The sequence below is a fragment of the Stegostoma tigrinum genome, chromosome 27, assembly GCF_030684315.1.
Source record: "Stegostoma tigrinum isolate sSteTig4 chromosome 27, sSteTig4.hap1, whole genome shotgun sequence".
In the NCBI taxonomy this organism is placed as follows: domain Eukaryota; kingdom Metazoa; phylum Chordata; class Chondrichthyes; order Orectolobiformes; family Stegostomatidae; genus Stegostoma; species Stegostoma tigrinum.
In genome coordinates, this window is record NC_081380.1 from 44,980,248 (window position 1) to 45,005,830 (window position 25,583).

General features: G+C 41.7%; 1 protein-coding gene across 2 annotated transcripts in view; it reads right to left on the reverse strand.

Annotated features, from left to right (window-relative positions):
* Positions 1–25,583, reverse strand: part of bcas3 (BCAS3 microtubule associated cell migration factor) — a 1,086,700-nt gene that overhangs the window by 831,371 nt on the left and 229,746 nt on the right. For both annotated transcript variants that reach the window (XM_059655421.1, XM_059655420.1), the window contains exon 12: positions 19,484–19,654. In XM_059655421.1, coding sequence (XP_059511404.1) covers positions 19,484–19,654 — 171 coding nt within the window. The remainder of the gene's footprint in view (positions 1–19,483; positions 19,655–25,583) is intronic.

The following is a 25,583-nucleotide window of genomic DNA, read 5'->3' on the forward strand; positions in this document are numbered from 1 at the left end:
AGATTATAAAGGTGGCAAGTGGCATTGAATCTGTGAATCTTTAATTGCAGGTAGAGGACGGTCCAGTATGGAAAACTGGACAACAGTTCATACAATGCTCATTTTGCTAAACTGGCAAGATTATCTCATTAAAGTGCAATACCCATTTTTTGAAAAAAATACAAAAGATACCAGTACAAATCCACATCTAACTCTTGTTAGCTGCCACAATGGAAACACTACACCCGCAGTAATCTTTGCTGTACCATGGTAAAGTGATGAGAACTTTACCAAGGGTAACCAGGAATTCAACAAATAAATTTATTTTTGGGCCTTTGGAACTAATTTTGTTTTTAACAAAATCTTGATCACCCCTTTGATTCCCATTGTGTAACTCGGTGCTATGTTCTGTTTGATAACACTTCACTGGAGTGCCTTGAGATATTTTTATTAATTAATTAATTTAAATGTGCTATATGAATGCAAGTTTGTTTTAGCTGATTCAGCATAAACCCTGTTAAGGTGCAAATAATATTACCTTAGAAAAATATTGGGCCTTTCCTATTACTATACCACTTTACAACATTTGGTAAATACTGTTAAGATTTCAGAAACTACATGATGCTAAGGTCCTTAGTGTGAGATAAGAAACAAGGGTGGGAATATACCATTCAAATCTGTTGTGACTTCAGGTGCTAATGGCGCATATTATTCCACACAAACTCATAAGTAAGAGGCTCTTTGTTGACCAACTGAGGTTTCTTCTCGCAATGTTTAAATTTGAGTTTACTGTAAATTAGATTCTATTCGAATGTCCATACAAATTTCACAACGCAACATCGACATTGACTGTTACTGGGGCAAAGGGAGTTGTTCTCTATGCTGATAATAATTTCCAATAAAAAAAACTTTACTTTGCAAAACAATATCCTCACATCTGCTGTGTAAAGTGACTACACAACAGTAAATGCTATAGAAGACCCAAGCAAATTACAAATTCAGTCAGATATCTCCTCTGCATATCAATTAATGTGGGCACAGTTACAATGTTGAAAAGACACTTAGTTAAGTACATGAAAAGGAAATATTTGCAGGGTTATGGTCTAGGAGTAAGCAGGTGGGACCAGGTTAGTTTGGGATAATGTCTGACATGGACTGTTTGAAGTGAAGGGTCATTTTCAATGCTGTATGACTCAATGATCTAGATATTTCCATCCTATGACTGTTTATTCCCTCGAAAGTAGAGCTTTTAGGAAACACTCAAAAGGAACTTTGCTGCCTCAGAATAAATTCATTAAGATGAATCAGTATGGTTAATTTTCTTCACATTTACCACCTTACAATTACTTCTGGCTGCTGCATCACCTAATGTAACAAAATAGATATAATGCGGTCTGTAAAAATAGGGTTTTCCATGTGATTCGGCCAGCATTGTCTATCTCACACGCTGCAGGCATGGTGTAGTGACGAAACCATGCAGACCATATGACAACAGACGAACGGACATCACTTAACAACAGACAAACAGGAATGTTCACTCCCAGTGGGGAAATATTTCAGCGGTCAAGGACATTCGGCCTCAGATCTTTGGGTAAATGTCCTCCAGGGCAGACTTCAGGGCACACAACAATGCAGAGTCACCAAGAAGAGGCAGATAGCCAAGTTCGGTGCCCACGAGGACAGCCTCAAGAGGCTTGTCACACAAGCTGTCTTGGCTTCATGTCACACTACTGGTGACCCCACGTCGCCACACTACACACACATATACACACACTCTCTCTCTCTCTCTCTCTATACACACACACACACACACACACACACACACTCCCTGTACCACACACACACACACACACACGCTCCCTGTACCACACACACACACACACACACACACGCTCCCTGTACCACACACACACACACACACGCTCCCTGTACCACACACACACACGCTCCCTGTACCACACACACACACGCACACACACGCTCCCTGTACCACACACACACACACACGCTCCCTGTACCACACACACACACACGCTCCCTGTCACACACACGCTCCCTGTCTCACACACGCTCCCTGTCTCACACACGCTCCCTGTCTCACACACATACACACACGCGCACTCTCTGACTCACACACACACACACTCTCTGTCACACACACACACACTCTCTGTCTGTCACACACACTGTCTGTCACACACACACACTGTCTGTCACACACACACACTGTCTGTCACACACACACACACACACACACACACACACACACACACACACACACACAGTCTGTCACACACACACACACTCACACACACTCACACACACAGTCTGTCTCACACACACACACACACACAGTCTGTCTCACACACACACACACGGTGAATTTGTATTTGCTGATACATTCTGATACAAACCAAAACACAAACTGCTTCTAAACAAGGCCTCACATCTAATAATCCCTCTGGTGAAGTGTCTAGGCCCGAAACGTCAGCTTTTGTGCTCCTGAGATGCTGCTTGGCCTGCTGTGTTCATCCAGCCTCACATTTTATTATCTCACATCTAATATGCCTTGTCTGACCTAAAATGTGACCTCTTCTTTACAATGATAAAACCTTTAGTTCACTCAGGGCAGTGACTTGAAAGAAATTCAGGGATTTACATATACATATTAATCAATTAAAACCTTCTAACTCATTAAAGATTTAACAGCATCTTAAGTTGTTTAAGATATCTTCATCAGTTGTGTGATCCTTTGTTCTTTTACTTGTAAAATCTGCGTCTGATTCCACCTTTCTCACTAACACGTGAAGAAGGAGCAAGGCCCCAAACGCTTGTGTTTTCACACAAATCTGTTGGACTATAATCTGGTGTTGTGTGATTTCTGACCTTGTCCACCCCAGTCCAACAGGCACCTCCATCCAGCTCCACACTTTGAAACCTCCACATCATGGTGCTTTCTAGTGAGTATTTTCTGTAATGATATATATTACAGTATGGAGAAACAAATAGAATAACTCTCTGGAGTTGAATTTAGCAGAGAATTAGTGATTAATTCTGGATTTCAAAGCAGAAATTTACACTTGTGTCACTGTGGACAGAACTACTTGTGTGTTTTAAACAATAAGCAGTACAGGGTTGCAAAGGAAAATCGTTTTCATCAAAAGGATAATGAAAAATCTCCTAACCCAATATCTGAATTCCTTGCAAGTTCCAGAATAACAGGCTGAAGGATGTGGGGATCTTCGGCTGACATTTCACTTCTGTAGGTTTCCATGAACTTGTGGTACGACATAACATAAATCTGTTCACTTTCTCTTAGTTTATTGCTCATTTCACTTTTCCTCAATCTATACTGACCTTAAACCTTTCAAAGACACAATTCTAGCCACACAATCCATGAGGTGAATAATCATGAATTCCTTGCAGCAAATTATCAGAAATTCTGATCATTCTTGTATATCTGGCATCATGAAATGCATCATGAATTACACTGAACAAATTAACGCATGGTTTACATTTAAGCAACTGCTGGACATGCACATGGACAGCAGTGAATTGAGCAGAATGTAGGTTAGGCTATTTTATTTTTGGATGAGGATTATTCCACGGCACAACATCGTGGGCCGAAGGGCCTGTACTGAGCTGTACTTTTCTATGTTTAACAGCTTGTACAAGATTGTACAAGTTACAATCATTTAGTCTATGCTGCAGTATTGATGTTTATAAAAAAAGTCAATTCTGTTTGCTATTTACTGTCCTTCACAATAAGAAATTATCAGGTGACCACATGGCAGTGAAGAGAGAACCTGCACTTAAACAGGGTCTTTTATGGTTTACAATTATTTATTAACTTTGAAGTGTTGTCATCATTATGAAGACAATTAGCACACGGAGGCCCACAGACAGCAACTGTAATGCTGATTGAGAGATAAATACTAGTCAAGAAAACACCACTTTTCTTCAACTGCTGCTAATGGATCATTAAATCCATCTGAAAGGGAGATCAACATTATGATTTAACACCCAGTTTGAAATACTATACCCTATTTAATGCAGCGCACCAATATTAGATGCTCAGTACTCAAATCACTAGTTTCTGACTCAGAAGCATGAAGACTACCAATGAACTATGGTTGACTTTTATACATTGCAGTTCTGTCAGTTTTCTAACTTGGCAGATTGATACCTTTGTATCAGAGTGCTGTGCTTCCCAAACGTTTTCCCACTATGACCTCATTTTGAGGCTTTTTCTGTATCCCAGATACTCAACCTTTTTACGTCAGCCAGGGCTTCCTGTTTGGATCAGATTAACAGCCCTAATCAGGGAACTCATATCCTATGAGGTGCAGCTGGCTGACCTTATTACAATCAGTACAGCAGTCCCTTGGTGACAACTCTGAAAGTAGTTGAAGAGGTGGTAGAACTGAGAGCATGGAGTGGAGTTGAGCTTTTCTGCGGCTTTACGACCTTGAGGCTCATGAGTCCAAACTTTCACCTAACAACCCAACTTGAGGTCCTGATGCCCACGCTGGGAATTTCCATCACAGAAGAAAGAAATAGCACTTAAGAGCTGTAAGTTACACAAACGGATAATTATGCTATATTCTTAATTCATCACTTCATTCTCGATTTATATGGCAGAATGAACATAAATGGGCATTTGCTGTTTCACTTATTCCTGTATTTGCTCCATTGATATTACAGGTACATTAGGCAGTAACAGATGAGCTTGCAGGCTAAAGATTTCAATGGACATAGTTGCCAAAGTTAAGAATGAAGTCTTGGCAGACCTTTTGGTGCAGTGTTGGATTTGTTTCATTTCCTCTCAGGTTGGAATCTCTTGAACTTCAGGAATAGATTCTTACATGGCAGCAAGTAGTTACATATCCATCACTTCAAACTCCTAACACAGTCCTGTGAGTTGCATACACAGCTCATAAATTTCCTTCTAAACACAGAAATAGGTGCGAAAGAGGCAGAACCCAAAAAAAACACAACATGAGGAGAACAATTCCGGATTAATTTCAACACGAAGTATAACATTTTGTGGGAAAAGTTCTGCTTTTTGGGGGTGGTGGTGGGGGAGAGCTCCTGCCTGGGGTTGAGCATTTCAATTCGATATGCAACATTATCTGAATGCTCCAGACCTCATGATTTCAGATGGAGGTTGATAACATTTGTAAGATTTATCTTCCGTTACAACTCCAATGGTGGAGGGATGGTACTACTACAAATGTTCTCAAAGCTGTACTGTTGTTTTCTAGGTTTCAAATAAACACATAAACCTCAGATGATCATCTACACACTTTACTGAAATCTAAGGGACAATAATGAACTCCGAAACATGTAACATTCTATGTTTTATGCCATGTCATATCTTCATGGAGGTTACCAAGTTTTTTTTATTCAATCACAAGATGTCAACTTTAAGAATAAAGCCAATACTTATTACCTTAAGAAGGTGATGGTGAGTCACCTTCTTAAATACAACTAAGTGGGTTCCTAGGCCATTTGAGAGGAAGTTAAGAATCAACCACATTGTTTGGATGTGGAATCAAGCACAGGCCAGATCACGTAAAAGATCAGCACAGTTTTGTCTGTTAAGGATATCAGTGAACCACATTATTTATTGCACCCAACATGTTCACAGTTGCTACTACAAACATTACCTTTTTACTGCAGGCTTGTTTAATTGAATTTACATTCCCCAAATACTACAGTGGGGTTTGAACTCATATCTCCAGCTGATTAGTTCTTCAATCGTGCCATAACATAACCATCAACTGTGCCACCATTTCTATTTTGGAAATCTGTTTTGTTGATAAAAATCATGAAGATTAGTTTAATTGTGAAAGACCTAGAACAAGACTCAGAGTTAGAAATGACTCCCAGACCTGATTTGAAATACGTATGTGCTATTGTTCAGAAGATTTACTTTTAGGTAGCCCTCTACGTCCTTGTACATTTATCACAATAAATTCAATTAAAATGATTTTTAAATTGTAATTAGTTATACCTGTTTACCTCGATTTCCACCTTCTATCTCTGCAACAAGAGACAGTTCTTTGGCTGAGAAGAAAGAGGTACTTCCAGACCCCTCTCAATACAGGACATATCGAGAAAGACCCAAATGCTTTGATTTTCGTTCCTTGCGAGGGGCTCCTTGGATGCTTCACTACAAATGGGTTTAGTAATTCAGTATGTGGGAAAACGTCAAAGACAGAAACCTCATCCCTACCACCCCGTAGAACAGTGAATCTGACACCAATACACAGGGTGGTACCAGCCCACCACCTGTAACCAATAAAATATTTACAACAGTGTATCTTTTCATGATTAAAAGAGATGGAATTCAATAAGTAACTTTGAGAAGACAATTTTAAGAACTATTAAAACTCCAAAATGATGCTGTAACTGGATATAGCTTTATTGGGAGTTAATTTTAGTTCAGTTTAGCTCTCTCATCTCTGGTTCAAGATCAATCCCAACCCCAGGCCTTTAGATTTTAATCTTGACTGATAATTCAAAGAAGTACTGGATGAGACATTAAGCTGTCTGACAGTGGCCAGGGTTCAAATTAATGCTCAGATTCTATGTTACACTCTGAAGAAAAGCAGTCTGTTCTCAGTGTCCTAATGAACATGCCTCTCTCAACTAGGATCAACAAACTCAAATTGGTTATTCATAAATCTAATCCACATTTACCTCCCTACCCCTGTTACCTTCTGCAAACAAGTCTCTGCCCTCCTCTAAAATTGGCCTCCTGCATTTAGTAGATTTCCATTGTTTTATTACTGTTGACCACGTCTTTGAATGGTTAAGCTTGAATTATGGAACTCCTGCCCTCAAATTCTCAATTTTTCTATGTTTTTATCCTCCTTTAACAAGGTTAAAATTTACCTTCTTGACCCATTCTTTGATCACCTGTCTCTTTTTTCACATGGCTGTTATCAATTTTGTTTATTGATAATTAACTCCCATGAAGTAACTTAATACATTTTAGTCCATTAAAGGAGTTCTAAAAATGCAAATTCCTGTTGTTGTTGTAGGCTGCTACATTCATCTTTGCACAATAAGTGACAATGTGATTCACACGAAGTGAACAACTTTGAAATACCTCCAGGCCCTTCAGCCCATCAGATTTGCACTGACAAAAAACTACTCTGAATCTACATTTTCCAATATCTGGCCCATAACCTCAAATGTACAGCCTGGCAGTGTAGTTGATACAAGAAGCCTTGTCCATGTTCCTAGCCAAAGTTTAATACAACTCCAACATAACCTCCCCTTTACAATCTTTGTACAATCTGTACCGTGACTGATAAAGACATGTATCCCATGTGCCTTCTTAACCACACTATTAGCCCAACCTGGCATCTTCAAGGATCTGTGGAGAAGCACCACAAAATCTCTCATCTTTCTCTGAGCTTTCTGGAATCTTGCAATTCATTCAGTGCTCCCTTGTCTTGTTAATTTTTCCAAAGAGCATCACCACACCTTTCAGGGTTAAATTTCATCTGCCACTGATGTGCTCATCTAAACAGTGCATTCATATCCTCCTATAACTTAAGACCTTCAACCATCCGGCCAATCTTTGTGCAATCAGTGCAATCGCTTATCATTCCCCCCAGTCAACTTTTTTTTCTATGACAATTATATACATCACGAACAATGTGTGACCTAGCACAGATCTCTTTAGTACACCGCTGGACACTGGCTGGTATGCGAATCTACGTTCTTTACTATTTCATAAGGTCCGAGAGAACAGGTATTCAATAAGATTACGAATAAGGTTGAACCCCCTCAAAGTATTATTAAGTCTAGACCCTAACTTTTTTTAATTTAAACATAAATGTTAGGTATTGTTAGATGCAATTCGATCGGTCAAAGTACCAAGCTTGAAACAAAACACACTTTATTCCTACACTATAATTAAAATACAGACAAAATAGAAACAAAAGAACTGGCTTAACTGTAACTCTAACGAAATGCTTAACAAATGCTTAACAAAGTAATATGTATATTAACTACTGCTAATTAATGGTTCTAATACAGTAACAAGCCATAAACTCACCCTTGGCAAAGGCAAATTCATTAAAATAGATTGTCTCACATGTAATTCTAACAGCAGGAAAAGACCCCAGCTTTTATAGAGATGAATAAGAGCATCTACATCCAGCTTCAGGACCTCAGCAACTGCTACTTAAGGATAAAACTAAAAATAATCCTGATTATGTGGGAGCTTGGCCCCATCCATTCAGGCTGCTTCTACTGTTCCAACTTTAAAAAAACACCCCAAGACTATACAAGCCTTTTACTTTTAGTTTATTCACTTTGGAGCAGACTGCTTGCTATCTCAGCCTCAACTTTTCTTCACCAAAAAAGACAAAGTACACCTCTTAAAGCCATAGCATTGTCGAAATATCAACAATAGTTTGCATTCACATACTGGCTTTATGTGGTAAAACATTCCAAGGAACTATACTGAAGTGGGACAAATGACAAAATGATTGCTCAAAGAAGTAGATTTTAAGTAGCATCTTTAAAGAAGAAAATGATTTGGAGTGATTTAACAAGGGAATTGCAGAGATGAAGGCTTCACAATTTAATGTACACACCCAACAGTTCAGCAATTACAGTCGGGGACATGCAAGATATCAGAATTGAAGAAAGTAGAGATCTCGGAGGATAAAGCGATGGAAATGTTTCAGAGTTTGGGAGTAGCAAGGCTATTGAGGGATTGTAATCAAGGAAATTTTTTTCTTGGATTCCATGGATGTGTTTTAAGATTAAGAACTAATGTAGGTCAGTGATGATTGAAACGTCGTGTGAATAAGATTTAGTGTGGATTAGGATATGAGCAAAAGAGTTTGGGAAGAGCTGAAATTTCTGCAAAAGTATCAATACAGTTCCTTCATTTTGACTCCTTTTGGTTCAGCTCCAAAACTTATTGGGTATAAATGTTTGCTTCACAATAACTTCCATTTTATAGGCAAAGTAACTAAGCAGAAGACACAAGCTGCATGTGTAATTTTTAGATAGCAAGCACTGCAGATGCTGGAGTCAGAGTCAAAAGAGTGTGAAGCTGGAGAATCGCAGCAGTATCACAGGAGCAGGAGAGTTGACTCTTTTGCTCCTCTGATGCTTCCTGACCTACTGTGTTCCGCGACTCCACCCTGTATTGAATGTGCAATTTGTATTTTGGCAAATGGACTTTTAGAATGCTGCATACAAATCTGGTCACCTTCTATAGGAAGGACGTTGCTAAACTTGAGACGGTGCAGAAAAAAACTAACAGGGATGTTGCCAGGACTGCAAGATTTGATTTATAGGGAGATGCTCCATAGATGCAGGCTTATTTCCCTGGAGCATTCAAGACCGAGGTTTACAAAACCATGAGGGGCATGGATAGCGTGAATAGCCAAGGTCTTTTTCCGATGGTGGGGGAATCCAAAGCCAGAGGGCATAAGTTTAAAGTGAGAGGAGAAAGATTTAAAAAGGATCTGAGGAGTAACTTTTTCATAGAAACAATGGGGCATGTATGGAATGAGCTGCCAAAAGGAAGTGGTGGAGGCGGGTACAATTATAACATTTAAAAGGTATCTGGATGATAAATGAACAGGATGGGTTTACAGGGATATGGGCCAAATGCTGGCAAATGGGACTAGGTGAGATTAGGGTGTCTGGTAGGTGTGGACAAGTTGAACTGAAGGGTCAGTTTCCATGCGGTATGGCTGCATGATACTAACATGTAGCAGTGTATCATTATTTAAACCCAACATGAGTTAATGTGGTTCGAAAGATCTGAAGAAAATTCACAAAAAGACTTGAAAATTGTAAATGTGACAGCATTTGAGAAGGAAAGAGTATGCCTTTCTGCCCATATTCAAGCTAAAATATCACATGGATCACGGGTTTATTCATTCAATTTGGTGAATCATGAAAATCAAAAATGACTGCATTACTACAATGACTGCAGTGCTACATTCCAAGAAAATTAAGTCCATGGGTACAAAGAGACATATAACCTACAATTTCATGGTAGCAGCCTGGCTATCCATAAGAGGGAAGACTTTAGGTGAAGGCAGTCATAATCATTTAATTCTATATCCACTACGAACCCTCTGTATATTACTCAGTTGGTCATTTTGTAAATACTAAGCTTGGACACTGTGCATCAACAAGGTAGTTAACAATGGAGTGTTTCACAGTTGATCTTGATATCCACAGAATGCATATTTCCAAAAATAAACGAACATTGATACAAAAGAAGCCACTTGTATAATAATTGAGTAGAACTCATATCGAGAAGAATGCACTCTATGGCAGCTGGAATGCATAATCAACCTGAGGAATCACATTCCAATTTAAGGTTATTTTTGTGTCTGTTGTAGTCGGGTGAGCACGCCCCTTACACAACGGCACCTAATTAATGACAAATTCCAAAAATGAGATACGTCTAGTATCTGTCTAAAGTTGTAACTTTTGGGTTAGGAGGCATGGGTTAGGTTGTAATGTGTGTCCCTTCAAATAAAAACATATAGTGTGTAAAGATTGCCCCTTCACCATTTGTCAATCTGGACTAGAACAAAAAGCATGAATTCTAGCTGTGTTTTCTCACTACAACCAGGGTTTCTGAAAATAAATCTAATGCACAGCAATTGCCCAAAATGTGATTAGCTTATACAGGCTAAACCAGGAATCAACTCAACGGAATTTCAATCAATGGAATTAAGATCAAAGGGAAGTACATGGATTCAGGGCATTTTGCCCAAATTAAGAAGACAGAACAAATGCATCAAATTGAAGGAGAAAATAAAGAAGAGGAGTGAGGGGCTAAAGAGGAAAACCACCAAAGAAGTCAAATCGAATGTGATGCTAAAATATAAAATAACCTGTAGGTGGCTATGTTAGAAGAAGTTCCAATCTCATGAGTACAATCATGCCTCATAACGAAGGTCAAACATCACGACACAAGGGCTGATGCGATAAGTCGATCTAACTGTGACATTAACTACCATACACCCACTCTTTCGATTGCAGCCCTATACAAAACACAAACTAGCCCGCTTGCTCAGTCTGACTCATTTTTCGGAAATAAAAAATAATCACTGAAAAAAAGCAGAGCTGCTTTATTGAAGCCAAGGAAGACAATGTTACCCTGAGCAGTGAATTCTGCTGGTCTTTTAGATAGTGGTGCAGTTTTGTATTATGCCTGCACACCAAGTGCAATCAGCTCGAGGAGGATGCAAAAAATAGGACGACGAGAGAGAAGCTACATGGCAATCAAACTGATGTTCTACTATTCACATAAGGAATTCATAGAAGATAAATATTCTTTCAATCATGGAATTCCATAGAGCCATGCAATGACTTATCAGAATAGTCAGTAACATTTTCTAGGAACTCTCAATAGTACTGCCTTCCTCACTGCTCAAGTAATTTCAATGCCTGCAGAGCCCTTTGGAAGCTGGAAATCCAAGTCCTGATCTGATTTGATTTGATTTGATTTGATTTATTGTCACACATACCTACATACAGTGAAAAGCTTTGTTTACGAGCAGTAAGCAAGGACACACAGATCATAGGGTGCTTGGACAGAGTGGGGCATACAGGTTACACTGCACAAGAGTGTGCAAAGCAAGATCAACATTATCTGCAATGAGACAGCCCATTCATCACACGAATAACAGTAGGGAAGAAGCTGTTCTTGAACCTGTTGGTATGAGTGTTCAAGCTTGTGTATCTTCTGCCTAACAGAAGGGGTTGCAGGTGAGCATTACTGAGGTGGGAGGGTCGTTGATGATGTTAGTAGCCTTTCTGAAACAATGAAAAGATAGATGGAGTCCATAAATAGAAGGTTGGCTTCCATTAATGTCTGGACTGTATATTCAACCTCCAGTAGTTTTTCACAGTCCTGGGCACAGTAGTTGCCATACCAGGCCGTAATGCACCTTGACAGAATGCCTCCTATGGTGCATTTATAAAAGTTGATGACGGTCCTTATGGACATGCTAAAATTCCTAAGCCATCCGTGGAAGAAGAGGCACAGCAGTGCTTTCTTGACCAATGTATCTACGCCATAAGTCCAAAAAAGGTTGCTGTCACTCCTAGGAACTTGACGCCTTCAATCTCAGCTCCATTGATGTAGGTGGGGGCATGTTCTCCTCCTTTCTTTCTGAACTCAGCGATTAGTTCTTTTGTTTTGCCAACATTGAGAGACAGGCTGTTATCATTGCACCACAGTACCAAGTCCTCTATCTCCTTTCTGTATTCTGGGTCATCATTGTTTGATGTCTGTTCTACCACAGTGGTGTTTTCAGCAAACTTGTAGATGGCATTTGTTTGGAATTTGGCTACACAGTCGTGGGTGTAGCGGGAGTACAGTAGGGGGCTGAGAATGCATGGAATCAAAATAACTAGACAAAGCAATACTCTATCCAAAGCTAGAGTTTGAACATAGGTGACGGCTCTTTGCCATCTCTCTGTTAATTAACCTCTGTCAATCCCCCAAGATATGGGGCAGCCATTTTATCACTGCTCAACTAAGCACACCCATCACTTAAATGACTTCAGCACTGACTGAGGTTGAGCTTGTCCAACCACCAAATAGACTCCTTAATGTTACAAATGAAAGACCCTACTTCCAACATCAGGGCAATATGGGCAGTACTGTGCAAGGCATTTGAGGAGCTTCCATATAGATCACAGAAAGTTGAGCATCATAGATGACCATTCAATTCTCAGTTCTACGAAATCTATTAATTTTAACATCATTCTTCTGTACTTTCCCTGGACCCGTCAACAATTTTCTGCCTAGCACTTATTTAATTGATTCTTAAATTTTACTATGACTCAGTGAAAATAGTTACTTGCAATAACGCAGTCAATTTTTAAATAATCATTTGCCTGAAAAAAATCTTTTAACCCTCACCCCTGTGCTTCCAGTACAAAGGCCACTTTGGTTCATAGCCAGCAAAAGTAATTTTACGATTTACCTTTCTGAGTTTTGAACATTTCTATAAATCCCACTTAACCTTTTCTGTTCCCGTGGTTATAGTCTTAGGTTTTCAAGCCTCTCACTATAATTTACACATCTCCTAATGCATGATACTGCTATGTTGATGTGTGCAAGCTGGCCACCAAATAAATGTAAGGAGACTGGAAGATCTTGGGAAGAAAGTCTGGCCACTCTCATGTAAACATTCAGTAGGATTTCCTCATTTTTCATTGACTACTGAAAACTCAAAGTTCCATTTTTCAGCATTTTCCAATTGTAATCTTCCTTTAAAAGTTTAGAAACTCCTTTTGCAAGCACTGTAAACTGAAGATTGAGGCATGACTTTTCACAAAGACAGAGGGAACTTTAATTAGAATTAGTTTTATTGTCACATGTACTCAAATAAGCACAGTGAAATGTGTGCTCGTTGCCATTTAAGGCCCCATCTTAGGTACACAGGTACCTAGGCACAGTTTTTTCAGTTACAAGTAAAACAGAGAAGTAAAAAAACGTTTAGCATTGCAAATTTAGGAATATATTATAAAATGGAGGGAAAAAAGTAAAGGAACAGTCTTCCGACCCAATCCATGTTAACAAACAGTCCCCCGGGGACCGAAAGTCCACACTGAGACCATGCCACTAGAGACCGCCACATACCATCCAAAGACCACCAGGTCTTTGGTGATATCACCACGTCGAGCTGAGAGTTCTGAGGCAGGCAGGTTGGAAGCTGCGAGGTTGGAGATTGTGAGGTCAGCAGCTGGGAGGTTGGATGCCTGCATTTCCAGGGCTGGGGGCTATATTTCTTGCATACACGCTTTGTGGATGGCTGAGTCATGTGGTCCAACAAAATACATCCCTGCAGTACATCTGCTGAAATTGCTTTTTGTACGGTTTTGAAACTTACATTTTTCTAATACCATTGTGTACATGAAGATATTTCCTCAACGCGAATGGGAGGTATCATAAAAATAGATCAGGTACCTGGTCTAGAAACACAAGAAAGAACACACGTTCCAGTGCTGTTCTGTCTGTCTGAAGTCTAGTATTTTGGCATTTGGCACCTTATCAAAACACCACTGAAGAGTTGGTTAAGAAAGATTCCGGAACTGGACCATGGAAGAAAGCTCATTGAGGGATACCTCAGTTAGGGATAAAATTTTGGTTAGACCGCACTTGGAATACTGCGTCCAGTTCTGGTCGCCCTATTATAGGAAAGATGTGGGTGCTTTGGAGAGGGTTCAGAGGAGGTTTACCAGGATGCTGCCTGGACTGGAGGGCTTATCTTATGAAGAGAGGTTGACTGAGCTCGGACTTTTTTCATTGGAGAAAAGGAGGAGGAGAGGGGACCTAATTGAGGTATACAAGATAATGAGAGGCATAGATAGAGTTGATAGCCAGAGACTATTTCCCAGGGCAGAAATGGCTAACATGAGGGGTCATAGTTTTAAGCTGGTTGGAGGAAAGTATAGAGGGAATGTCAGAGGCGGGTTCTTTACACAGAGAGTTGTGAGAGCATGGAATGCGTTGCCAGCAGCAGTTGTGGAAGCAAGGTCATTGGGGTCATTTAAGAGACTACTGGACATGCATATGGTCACAGAAATTTGAGGGTGCATACATGAGGATCAGTGGTCGGCACAACATCGTGGGCTGAAGGGCCTGTTCTGTGCTGTACTGTTCTATGTTCTATGTTCTATCATCAGATCGATGCATCTATTAACCCTTCAACTGTCACCCATACTATACTATTCAGTACTGTGCGCAGATGACATTGTTTATATTTTAAAAATTATTTCACACAGTGGCCTTGACCATCTGCTTCAGTTGTGTGCGGACTAGAGTGGCTGTTATTTGAGCACAATAGTAAATGAAAAATGTGGCTAGTTATTCCACTGTTTGTAAGCGTTCTTTCAAGGAGGAATGGTGGACAAGCTGCTCGGAAATTGCCACACTCTACTTAAAATAATGTCATTACCTGGTTTTACATTCACTGAACAGGGAGACAACCTTTTTTTGAGTAAGTGATCCAAAGGACAGCATCTCTGACAATGTAACAATCAATCCGTACTGTGATAGAGCGTTAACCTAGAATTGGTACTCAACTACAGAAATAAATCATACAAATGCCAAAACAAAACAGCATCGAAGGATGTATTTGGCATTATATTGCGCTGGCTGACAGAGAGCTATCTAACCCAATCCTACGAACAAATTCTTAGTCCGCAGTCTTGAATGTAAAGGTATTTCAAGTGAATATCCAGAACAGCCCTCAAATTTAATATTATGTGCCTCAAAAGAAAGGGCGCTACCTAGTAAATCACAGCTAAGAGCAGATTGGGAACACAGTAGTAAGTCTGAAAAATATATTATGCTCCATCTAACTCAGAGTTTCAGATGAATTTAAATGAAACTGAAACATCTAATCAAAGGGACCAAAAAACTGAAGCATATGAAGTGTGACACACACTGGGAGCAAAACTCTGTAGAGCAATTTATCATCAAGGCTGAACAAAATGGGGGACAAAGCAAAACTGATCAAAAAATTACAGTAAGTGATAGAACTGATAATAGGTCATGAAATGTTATCTTTTATCATCTCCACAGGTACTACCCGACTGGCTGAGTATTTCCAGCTTTCTCTATTTTTAGTTTCTGATATTCAAAAACTGCCACACCTGTTTGCACACAACTAAAGCAGATGGTCAAGGATAATGCTTGAAATTTTTTTTTATTGAAACAATGCCAGCTGCGCACATACTGAATACTACTGTATTCCAGCATTCCTTATTTTCATTTTGCATTTGTGCACAGTTCTAAAATTTTTTCAGATACTGAGTTGGAACAGGAGACCATACAATGCATTTTTTTTAATCCATTCGCAGGACGTGGGCAGTCGACCACACTGTTGCAGGGTGGAGTCAGACATCAGTCAGACCAGGTAAGGATGAAAGATTTCCTTCCCTGCAGGACCTCAAAGATCCAGGTTTCTTTTACAACATTTGACCATGGTTATATAATTACCATTAGGTCAGCTCTCTATTCCAGATTGTATTGAATTCAAATTTCACCATTTGCCACAGTGGGATTCAAATGCATATTCTGGATCATAATCCAGTGACATTACCATAAGTCGCAGCTGCACACAAGACTTCAGCAGGGGATACACAAATGAGGAACAGCATACTGCTAAGAGGAACAATAAATCAACTTTCAAAGAGGTAGTCATCACAATAACTTAAAAAATGATATGGCTATTCAAGCAGGACCTCACTGAATAATGATAGTCACTTTTCTCTAAATTAGACATTCATCATTAATAACTCTCTCTACATAGCTGTCTATCTGGCTATTCTTCAACATCAGAATCAGTAAGTTGAAGTTTTCAGTCCAGGAAGTACTACATGACAAACAGCCCCTTTATGCATTTTCTGAATGAGCATGGGAGACAGCCAGAAATCATCAAGTTAAATTGGAGATAACGAAGTGTGAGCTGGAGGAACAGAGCAGGCCAGGCAGCATCAGCGGAACAGGAGAGTTGACATTTCGGTTCCGGACCCTTGTTTAGAAATGTTCAGAAAAGTTAAATTGGACTTTTGGTTATCTTTTCTGTTCTTTGTATGCCAAATTAGGGGTGGTTTGGCAAAGTTTAAACTAATTATACATAAGAGCGGCAGTTCAAAATTTGACATGATCTAAGAGTGAAGAAAGTTATGTAGATTGGTAAAATCCATATTTCATCCCAATCCAGGTCATGTTACAAATGGCTGTCAACATTTCGGCATTAGAGACTGTGAAATATATTTGCCAATTTCCTACCTTTGATCAGTACCCAGTGATTCAGGTTGGAAAATACATGTCCATGGATGTCAAATGACAACAAGCTTTCGAGTAAGTTTTTGATCCTTCCCGTGAAAACAGTATTTGACAAAGTGACATAGTCTGGTCAAGTCTTGCATGCACTAGGTAAGTGTTCTACAGATTACACTGGATTTTACAGCATGTATTCATTCACAAATTGTATGGTAGCCAGGAGCTCAACTCTTGTAAAAACTGGAATAAGAGAAGACTTAAAGTGGTAGCAGCCATCTGGGGGAAGCATCAGGATCTTTGGAGGCTTCTCCATCAGTTAATGCTGTACAATTGCACTGATTTGTTACCAAAGGGTTTCTGTAGTCTCAAAGTAATTTATGGAATCAACATCAGGCCACTGACTCAGGAAACCGGTGAAAAAACAAAGAGGGGAGTAATGTGGAAGCACAGATCTTTTGATCAAAATTCACGGAGACAGCCTTTTGGGCTAATAGGGGAAGTGGGAACTGAAAACAGTTAAAAGAACTAAGTGAAGAAGTGGCAGTGGTGCTGAGTTCCACTTTTCTTACCCCAAGATTGCAGACTAATCACAAGAAAATTTGAATAATTGACAAGAGAGTATGTTGAGAAAACTCCTACCCTTTCTTTTACACACTGGCTCTGCTAAACCACTTCCACTGATAACCCTTACTTACTAAATCTAATGGCACACTTACACTCACATTTTACATTAGTTCAATGGTTCATTAACTTAGCCAACTGAGCAGAATCTGAGATTGGAACTCTCTCTTTTTCTGTCCGTGTACCCTTGCGACTTGCTTTTAAATATGCGATAAGTAAACTGAAACTTAGGGAATAATGGATGTGAGTTTGCTCGCTGAGCTGGAAGGTTCGTTTTCAGTCGTTTCGTCACCATACTAGGTTACATCATCAGTGAGCCTCCGACAAAGCGCTGGTGTTATGTCCCGCTTTCTATTTATCTGGTTAGGTTTCCTTGGGTTGGTGATGTCATTTCCTGTGTTGGTGATGTCATTTCCTGTTCTTTTTCTCAGGGGATGGTAGATTGGCTCCAAATCAATGTTTGTTGATGGAGTTCCGGTTGGAATGCCATGCTTCTAGGAATTCTCCTGCGTGTCTCTGTTTGGCTTGTCCTAGGATGGATGTGTTGTCCCAATCAAAGTGGTGTCCTTCCTCATCTGTATGTAAGGATACGGGTGATAGTGGGTCATGTCGTTTTGTGGCTAGTTGATGTTCATGTATCCTGGTGGCTAGCTTTCTGCCAGTTTGTCCAATGTAGTGTTTGTCACAGTTCTTGCAAGGTATTTTGTAGATGACGTTCATTTTATTTGTTGTCTGTATAGGGTCTTTTAAATTCATTAGCTGCTGTTTTAGTGTGTTGGTGGGTTTGTGGAAACCTAACCAGATAAATAGAAAGCGGGACATAACACCAGCGCTTCATCGGAGGCTCACTGATGATGTTACCTAGTATGGTGATGAAACGTCTGAAAACTAACCTTCCAGCTCAGTGAGCAAACTCACATCCAGAACCTCAACCTGAGCTACAAATCTTCTCAAAACTCGTTAGGGAATAATGTTTCCACGCTTAAAGCAATTAAGCTGTGAAATAGGCTATCAGCTTTTTTTCAGTGGATGACGGCTAAAAGGAAGCTAAGCTAATGGCAATCTGAGTTCTAATAATTCAGAATCAATTACTAACTTCCTGAGTTTAGTTGTTTGGCACCAATTGACTGGAGTGTTTCTAATTTGTACTGCATAAAACGCTTCCAAAATTAGGCTAGTGTATGGAAATGAGCAGAAAAAGTTGACGGCTGAAACCATTGGAACCACCGGATTAATGTAGGGCTCATGTCCAAAGTATTAACTTATCTCTTCTCTTCATAGATGCAGACTGGCAACTAAGTATTTTCAACTTCTACATTTTCACATATTCATTATCTGCAATGATTTGGTTTTGACATTTTCTAATCAATCTGTTCAGAAGTATCATTGCATATTTGTGGAGAAAATGGATGGGACTTGAACCGAGGGCTTCTAGCAGAAACATTAACACTGCACAAAAAGCCCCTTATGTTCTGGTTTACCTTATAAAATGATCATGAGGCTAGTTATAATGCCTGTAAATCTCTGCAATCAAACCTTTATCATTACTATAAGCCCATTACTATACATGGCATGTTTACATTAATTGGTGGCATGTAGAATTAGAAGTTTCTCGACTGCTTCAGACTGGATTAGACAACACATATTTGTTAATTTTTTTTAACATTGTAAAGACAGTGCTACTAGTACTATCATCCATTTGGTACTGAATAGGTCCCTCAAAAGTTTTAGTGGGTACCTCGGAAATTTAAGTCTCATTTCAACTTCCACAGCAAACATAAAATCAGACACAATCTGCCTTTTAAACTAGATGTCTATTTTATCCGTTTATCCTCATATTTTGCAGTGTTAATTACTTGTTAAAGTTTCCAAATAAATTTCTTCAACAGGAAAGCAGACGTAATAATTTATGTTACAACTCCACCCTCTTCCATGCCCCACTTAACCTTGTTTCTGTTTTGGGAAAAAATTACCACCTCCAAAGCAAAAACGTAAAGGCCGCCCCTGATTTTGATTACCCAAATAATGCTGGTTTCAAGGTGAAACTGTTATGCTCGCGGCTTTTGATATTACCTGTCCTTCCCCGACCGTCTCAGTATCAATGATTGTGACAACTCCAGGAATGTGTGGGCTACGTCGGGAGGTACTATGGGTAGAAACCTCGTCCTCAACAGGTCCTGAGGGTAGGCTGCCAGCCAAACGCCCAACTGCTTCCCCAAACATGGTCAGTCCTGTCTTGAGTGTCTGTATCAATTTTGGAGAGACATAGAAAAAAGGAAGATAATCAAAACCAGCATCAGCTCCCCTCAAACAAGTTCAGACACGGAACATACAGCAGTCTCCAGCCAGAAGAAATGAGAATCAATGGGAAGCTGTTTTGATTAGTGCTAAAACCTCTAACTGCAGTGATTAGAAAACACATTACAGATGATCAATTAGTAGTGAAGTGTTTGTTTCAATTATTAATGATTTGGCAATTTACACAAAGTCTGTTAGTGGTTTGTTGTGAAAGGACTTCCACAAACCAAAATAATTGGCGCCACACAGTATTGACAATGGTACATGGTCAGGAAGCCTGATTAACCTTTTAAATGCCGTCAGCTGCTCCCTCCATTAATAGTAATGGTGTTCCTCTCATGTAAGCTGTTAGGGCTCATTTAGAGGCTATCAGGTAACAGAAATACAGAAACAAGCATCACTAAAGCAATTAAAGATCCTACGGTTAAATCAACCTAAGTAGATGGAAGCAGCCGTGACAGCAATTAGATTGTGACAGAACTAAAGGTTTTATGGAAACCAGAACATCACATAGAAGTCAGAAAGTCACACTAAATGCCTGTTTTCTGATGTAGGTGTGAACAATTTCTTAGGCTTGGGACACACTTTTTTTTTGGTAATGTGTGACAACAATGACAACCCAATCATAATGTACGTTATTAACTTCAACTTGAGGCAAAATCATATTTTGTTTGCAGCAATGTACAAAGGACCACAAATTAATTGGCAGTTTACTGATTGGCATAGTAAAAAAAAGGCAAATATATATGTTAAGTTAACAAGAATTTTTTTTTGCAATCTGTTCTAAATTGGATTTTGCTAATTGATGCGTATACAAATTTCTTCCAGGTCACAAGTGTTTACTAGTTCAGAGTAGCAGACTATGTCCAAAAATATTGTCAATCACAGACTATTCAAACAAACAGCAGATAATTTAAGGGCTAATGGGAACTGCAGATGCTGGAGGATCCAAGACAACAAAATGTGAGGCTGGATGAACACAGCAGGCCCAGCAGCATCTCAGGAGCACAAAAGCTGACGTTTCGGGCCTAGACCCTTCATCAGAGAGGGGGATGGGGTGAGGGTTCTGGAATAAATAGGGAGAGAGGGGGAGGCGGACCGAAGATGGGGAGAAAAGAAGATAGGTGGAGAGGAGAGTATAGGCGGGGAGGTAGGGAGGGGATAGGTCAGTCCAGGGAAGACGGACAGGTCAAGGAGGTGGGATGAGGTTAGTAGGTAGATGGGGGCGCGGCTCGGGGTGGGAGGAAGGGATGGGTGAGAGGAAGAACAGGTTAGGGAGGCGGAGACAGCTTGGACTGGTTTTGGGATGCAGTGGGTGGAGGGGAAGGGCTGGGCTGGTTGTGTGGTGCAGTGGGGGGAGGGGACGAACTGGGCTGGTTTTGGGATGCAGTTGGGGAAGGGGAGATTTTGAAACTGGTGAAGTCCACATTGATACCATTAGGCTGCAGGGTTCCCAGGCGGAATATGAGTTGCTGTTCCTGCAACCTTCGGGTGGCATCATTGTGGCACTGCAGGAGGCCCATGATGGACATGTCATCTAAAGAATGGGAGGGGGAGTGGAAATGGTTTGCGACTGGGAGGTGCAGTAGTTTGTTGCGAACTGAGCGGAGGTGTTCTGCAAAGCGGTCTCCAAGCCTCCGCTTGGTTTCCCCAATGTAGAGGAAGCCACACCGGGTACAGTGGATGCAGTATACCACATTGGCAGATGTGCAGGTGAACCTCTGCTTAATGTGGAATGTCATCTTGGGGCCTATGAAAGGGGTGAGGGGGGAGGTGTGGGGGCAAGTGTAGCATTTCCTGCGGTTGCAGGGGAAGGTGCCGGGTGTGGTGGGGTTGGAGGGCAGTGTGGAGCGAACAAGGGAGTCACGGAGAGAGTGGTCTCTCCGGAAAGCAGACAGGGGTGGGGATGGAAAAATGTCTTGGGTGGTGGGGTCGGATTGCAGATGGCGGAAGTGTCGGAGGATGATGCGTTATATCCGGAGGTTGGTGGGGTGGTGTGTGAGAACAAGGGAGATCCTCTTTGGGCGGTTGTGGCGGGGGTGGGGTGTGAGGGACGTGTTGCGGGAAATACGGGAGACCTGGTCGAGGACGTTCTCGATCACCGTGGGGGGAAAGTTGCGGTCCTTAAAGAACTTGGACATCTGGGATGTGCGGGAGTGGAATGTCTTGTCGTGGGAGCAGATGCGGCGGAGGCGGAGGAATTGGGAATAGGGGATGGAATTTTTGCAGGAGGGTGGGTGGGAGGAGGTGTATTCTAGGTAGCTGTGGGAGTCGGTGGGCTTGAAATGGACATCAGTTACAAGCTGGTTGCCTGAGATGGAGACTGAGAGGTCCAGGAAGGTGAGGGATGTGCTGGAGATGGCCCAGGTGAACTGAAGGTTGGGGTGGAAGGTGTTGGTGAAGTGGATGAACTGTTCGAGCTCCTCTGGGGAGCAAGAGGCGGCGCCGATACAGTCATCAATGTACCGGAGGAAGAGGTGGGGTTTGGGGCCTGTGTAGGTGCGGAAGAGGGACTGTTCCACGTAACCTACAAAGAGGCAGGCATAGCTAGGGCCCATGCGGGTGCCCATGGCCACCCCCTTAGTCTGTAGGAAGTGGGAGGAGTCAAAAGAGAAGTTGTTGAGGGTGAGGACGCGTTCGGCTAGGCGGATGAGGGTGTCGGTGGAGGGGGACTGGTCGGGCCTGTGGGACAGGAAGAAGCGGAGGGCCTTGAGGCCATCTGCATGCGGAATGCAGGTGTATAGGGACTGGACGTCCATGGTGAAGATGAGGTGTTGGGGGCCAGGGAATTGGAAGTCCTGGAGGAGGTGGAGGGCGTGGGTGGTGTCACGGACGTAGGTGGGGAGTTGGGGCACCTACACAGGCCCCAAACCCCACCTCTTCCTCCGGTACATTGATGACTGTATCGGCGCCGCCTCTTGCTCCCCAGAGGAGCTCGAACAGTTCATCCACTTCACCAACACCTTCCACCCCAACCTTCAGTTCACCTGGGCCATCTCCAGCACATCCCTCACCTTCCTGGACCTCTCAGTCTCCATCTCAAGCAACCAGCTTGTAACTGATGTCCATTTCAAGCCCACCGACTCCCACAGCTAGCTAGAATACACCTCCTCCCACCCACCCTCCTGCAAAAATTCCATCCCCTGTTCCCAATTCCTCCGCCTCCACCGCATCTGCTTCCACGATAAGACATTCCACTCCCGCACGTCCCAGATGTCCAAGTTCTTCAAGGACCGCAACTTTCCCCCCACGGTGATCGAGAACGCCCTTGACCGCGTCTCCCGTATTTCCCGCAACACGTCCCTCACACCCCGCCCCCGCCACAACCGCCCAAAGAGGATCCCCCTCGTTCTCACACACCACCCCACCAACCTCCGGATACAACGCACCATCCTCCGACACTTCCGCCATCTACAATCCGACCCCACCACCCAAGACATTTTTCCATCCCCACCCCTGTCTGCTTTCCGGAGTGACCACTCTCTCCGTGACTCCCTTGTTCGCTCCACACTGCCCTCCAACCCCACCACACCCGGCACCTTCCCCTGCAACCGCAGGAAATGCTACACTTGCCCCCACACCTCCCCCCTCACCCCTTTCATAGGCCCCAAGATGACATTCCACATTAAGCAGAGGTTCACCTGCACCTCTGCCAATGTGGTATACTGCATCCACTGTACCCGGTGTGGCTTCCTCTACATTGGGGAAACCAAGCGGAGGCTTGGAGACCGCTTTGCAGAACACCTCCGCTCAGTTCGCAACAAACTACTGCACCTCCCAGTCGCAAACCATTTCCACTCCCCCTCCCATTCTTTAGATGACATGTCCATCATGGGCCTCCTGCAGTGCCACAATGATGCCACCCGAAGGTTGCAGGAACAGCAACTCATATTCCGCCTGGGAACCCTGCAGCCTAATGGTATCAATGTGGACTTCACCAGTTTCAAAATCTCCCCTTCCCCAACTGCATCCCAAAACCAGCCCAGTTCGTCCCCTCCCCCCACTGCACCACACAACCAGCCCAGCCCTTCCCCTCCACCCACTGCATCCCAAAACCAGTCCAAGCTGTCTCCGCCTCCCTAACCTGTTCTTCCTCTCACCCATCCCTTCCTCCCACCCCGAGCCGCGCCCCCATCTACATACTAACCTCATCCCACCTCCTTGACCTGTCCGTCTTCCCTGGACTGACCTATCCCCTCCCTACCTCCCCACCTATACTCTCCTCTCCACCTATCTTCTTTTCTCCCCATCTTCGGTCCGCCTCCCCCTTTCTCCCTATTTATTCCAGAACCCTCACCCCATCCCCCTCTCTGATGAAGGGTCTAGGCCCGAAACGTCAGCTTTTGTGCTCCTGAGATGCTGCTTGGCCTGCTGTGTTCATCCAGCCTCACATTTTATTATCTTGGAATCTCCAGCATCTGCAGTTCCCATTATCTCTGATACTATTTAAAACCAGTGACTTGAACAGTTGTGACATTTCTTCTATCAGCATTGCAAGAGTGCATTTTTGCCAGTCTTTGACCATAGAACTTCTTCATTTTTCAGTATTTTAAGTGATTTATAAATTATCTGATTTGAAAAGTCCCTTGACAATTTTGTGTTCCAGTAGATTCTCAGCTCTCATTTCACACTTGACTGGGGTGGTAATTGGGATCCTTCTGAGACAGGTGGTATTATTAACCTCCCCTTATCCTTTCTACAGAAAGGCTTTTCTGGTGCAATGATAGTGTCCATACTTCTGGGCCAGGAAGCCTGGGTTCCCATGCCTCAGAAGTGTGTTACAACATGGCTGAACAGGCTGTTGGAATTGTCTATCCTTTATGATGTCTGAGATAAAATCAGTGCTGGAGAAATTTGGCAAATCACCTAAATATTTAAAGGTGTGAGCAGATAGCTTACTTGTTTCTAAACTGAGGTGAGGATCTTTGTTAGACTATTAAATTGAATGATTCTGATTGCATTTTGTCAGCTTGTCTGTCTTCAGCTCACATCCATCACACGGGTGCCCTTAAATTATCAGGACAACAAAATGTGCTCCTGAGATGCTGCTTGGCCTGCTGTGTTCATCCAGCCTCACATTTTATTATCACTGGTTTTAAAAATGGTTTAACTGCTGGTGGCTTGTTTATAGGTCATTTAAAAATGACTCGGTTATAGGGGATTTACCTTTTGGCTGTTACAATTAATTTGTACAGCTTTTATTTTCAATTAAAATTAGATAACTACTGGTCAACAGACTTTGAGAAAATGTTTGAGCTGTAGTGACTCACAACCTTTCAGATATGTGGTGTATATACATAATAAAGTACTCACCAAAATATTTAAATATTAAACTTAAATAAATAAATGTTTAGAACAATAAAATGAGAATATAAATACGGTTGACATTGAAGTCCCTAGTGAAATCAGCACACTGGTAGATTTAATTGTGAGGTGGGCAGCAAGTGAATTTTATCAAAAAATTGAATAAACCCTCTGATCTGTGGATATAATCTCAAGAAGCAGCATTTCTCATCAGGACCACAGTTTAAGTGTCTCATGGAGCATGGAATTGGACAATACAATTTCCAACATGTATGTGTTTTACATTTAGGGGCAGATGTTGAGGTGCAATAATGGTATTAGCACTGTCCTAGAAAGAAATGCAGGGAGTCGGGGTTCTTGTTCAGTTGTCCAGTGACATGTGCCACACATTTGCAGGCATAGCAGGTAAGAACAGCAATTAACTTAGCTGCAAAATCCTCTAGCAGATGACTACAGTACAAATACATACTTTATAAATTCATGCTTGATTAATACCAGCAATCAATTATATAGGAGGATTTTCAGTAATACAGCACCAACAAATGTCAGAGAATGTAAAAGAGAAGGAAAG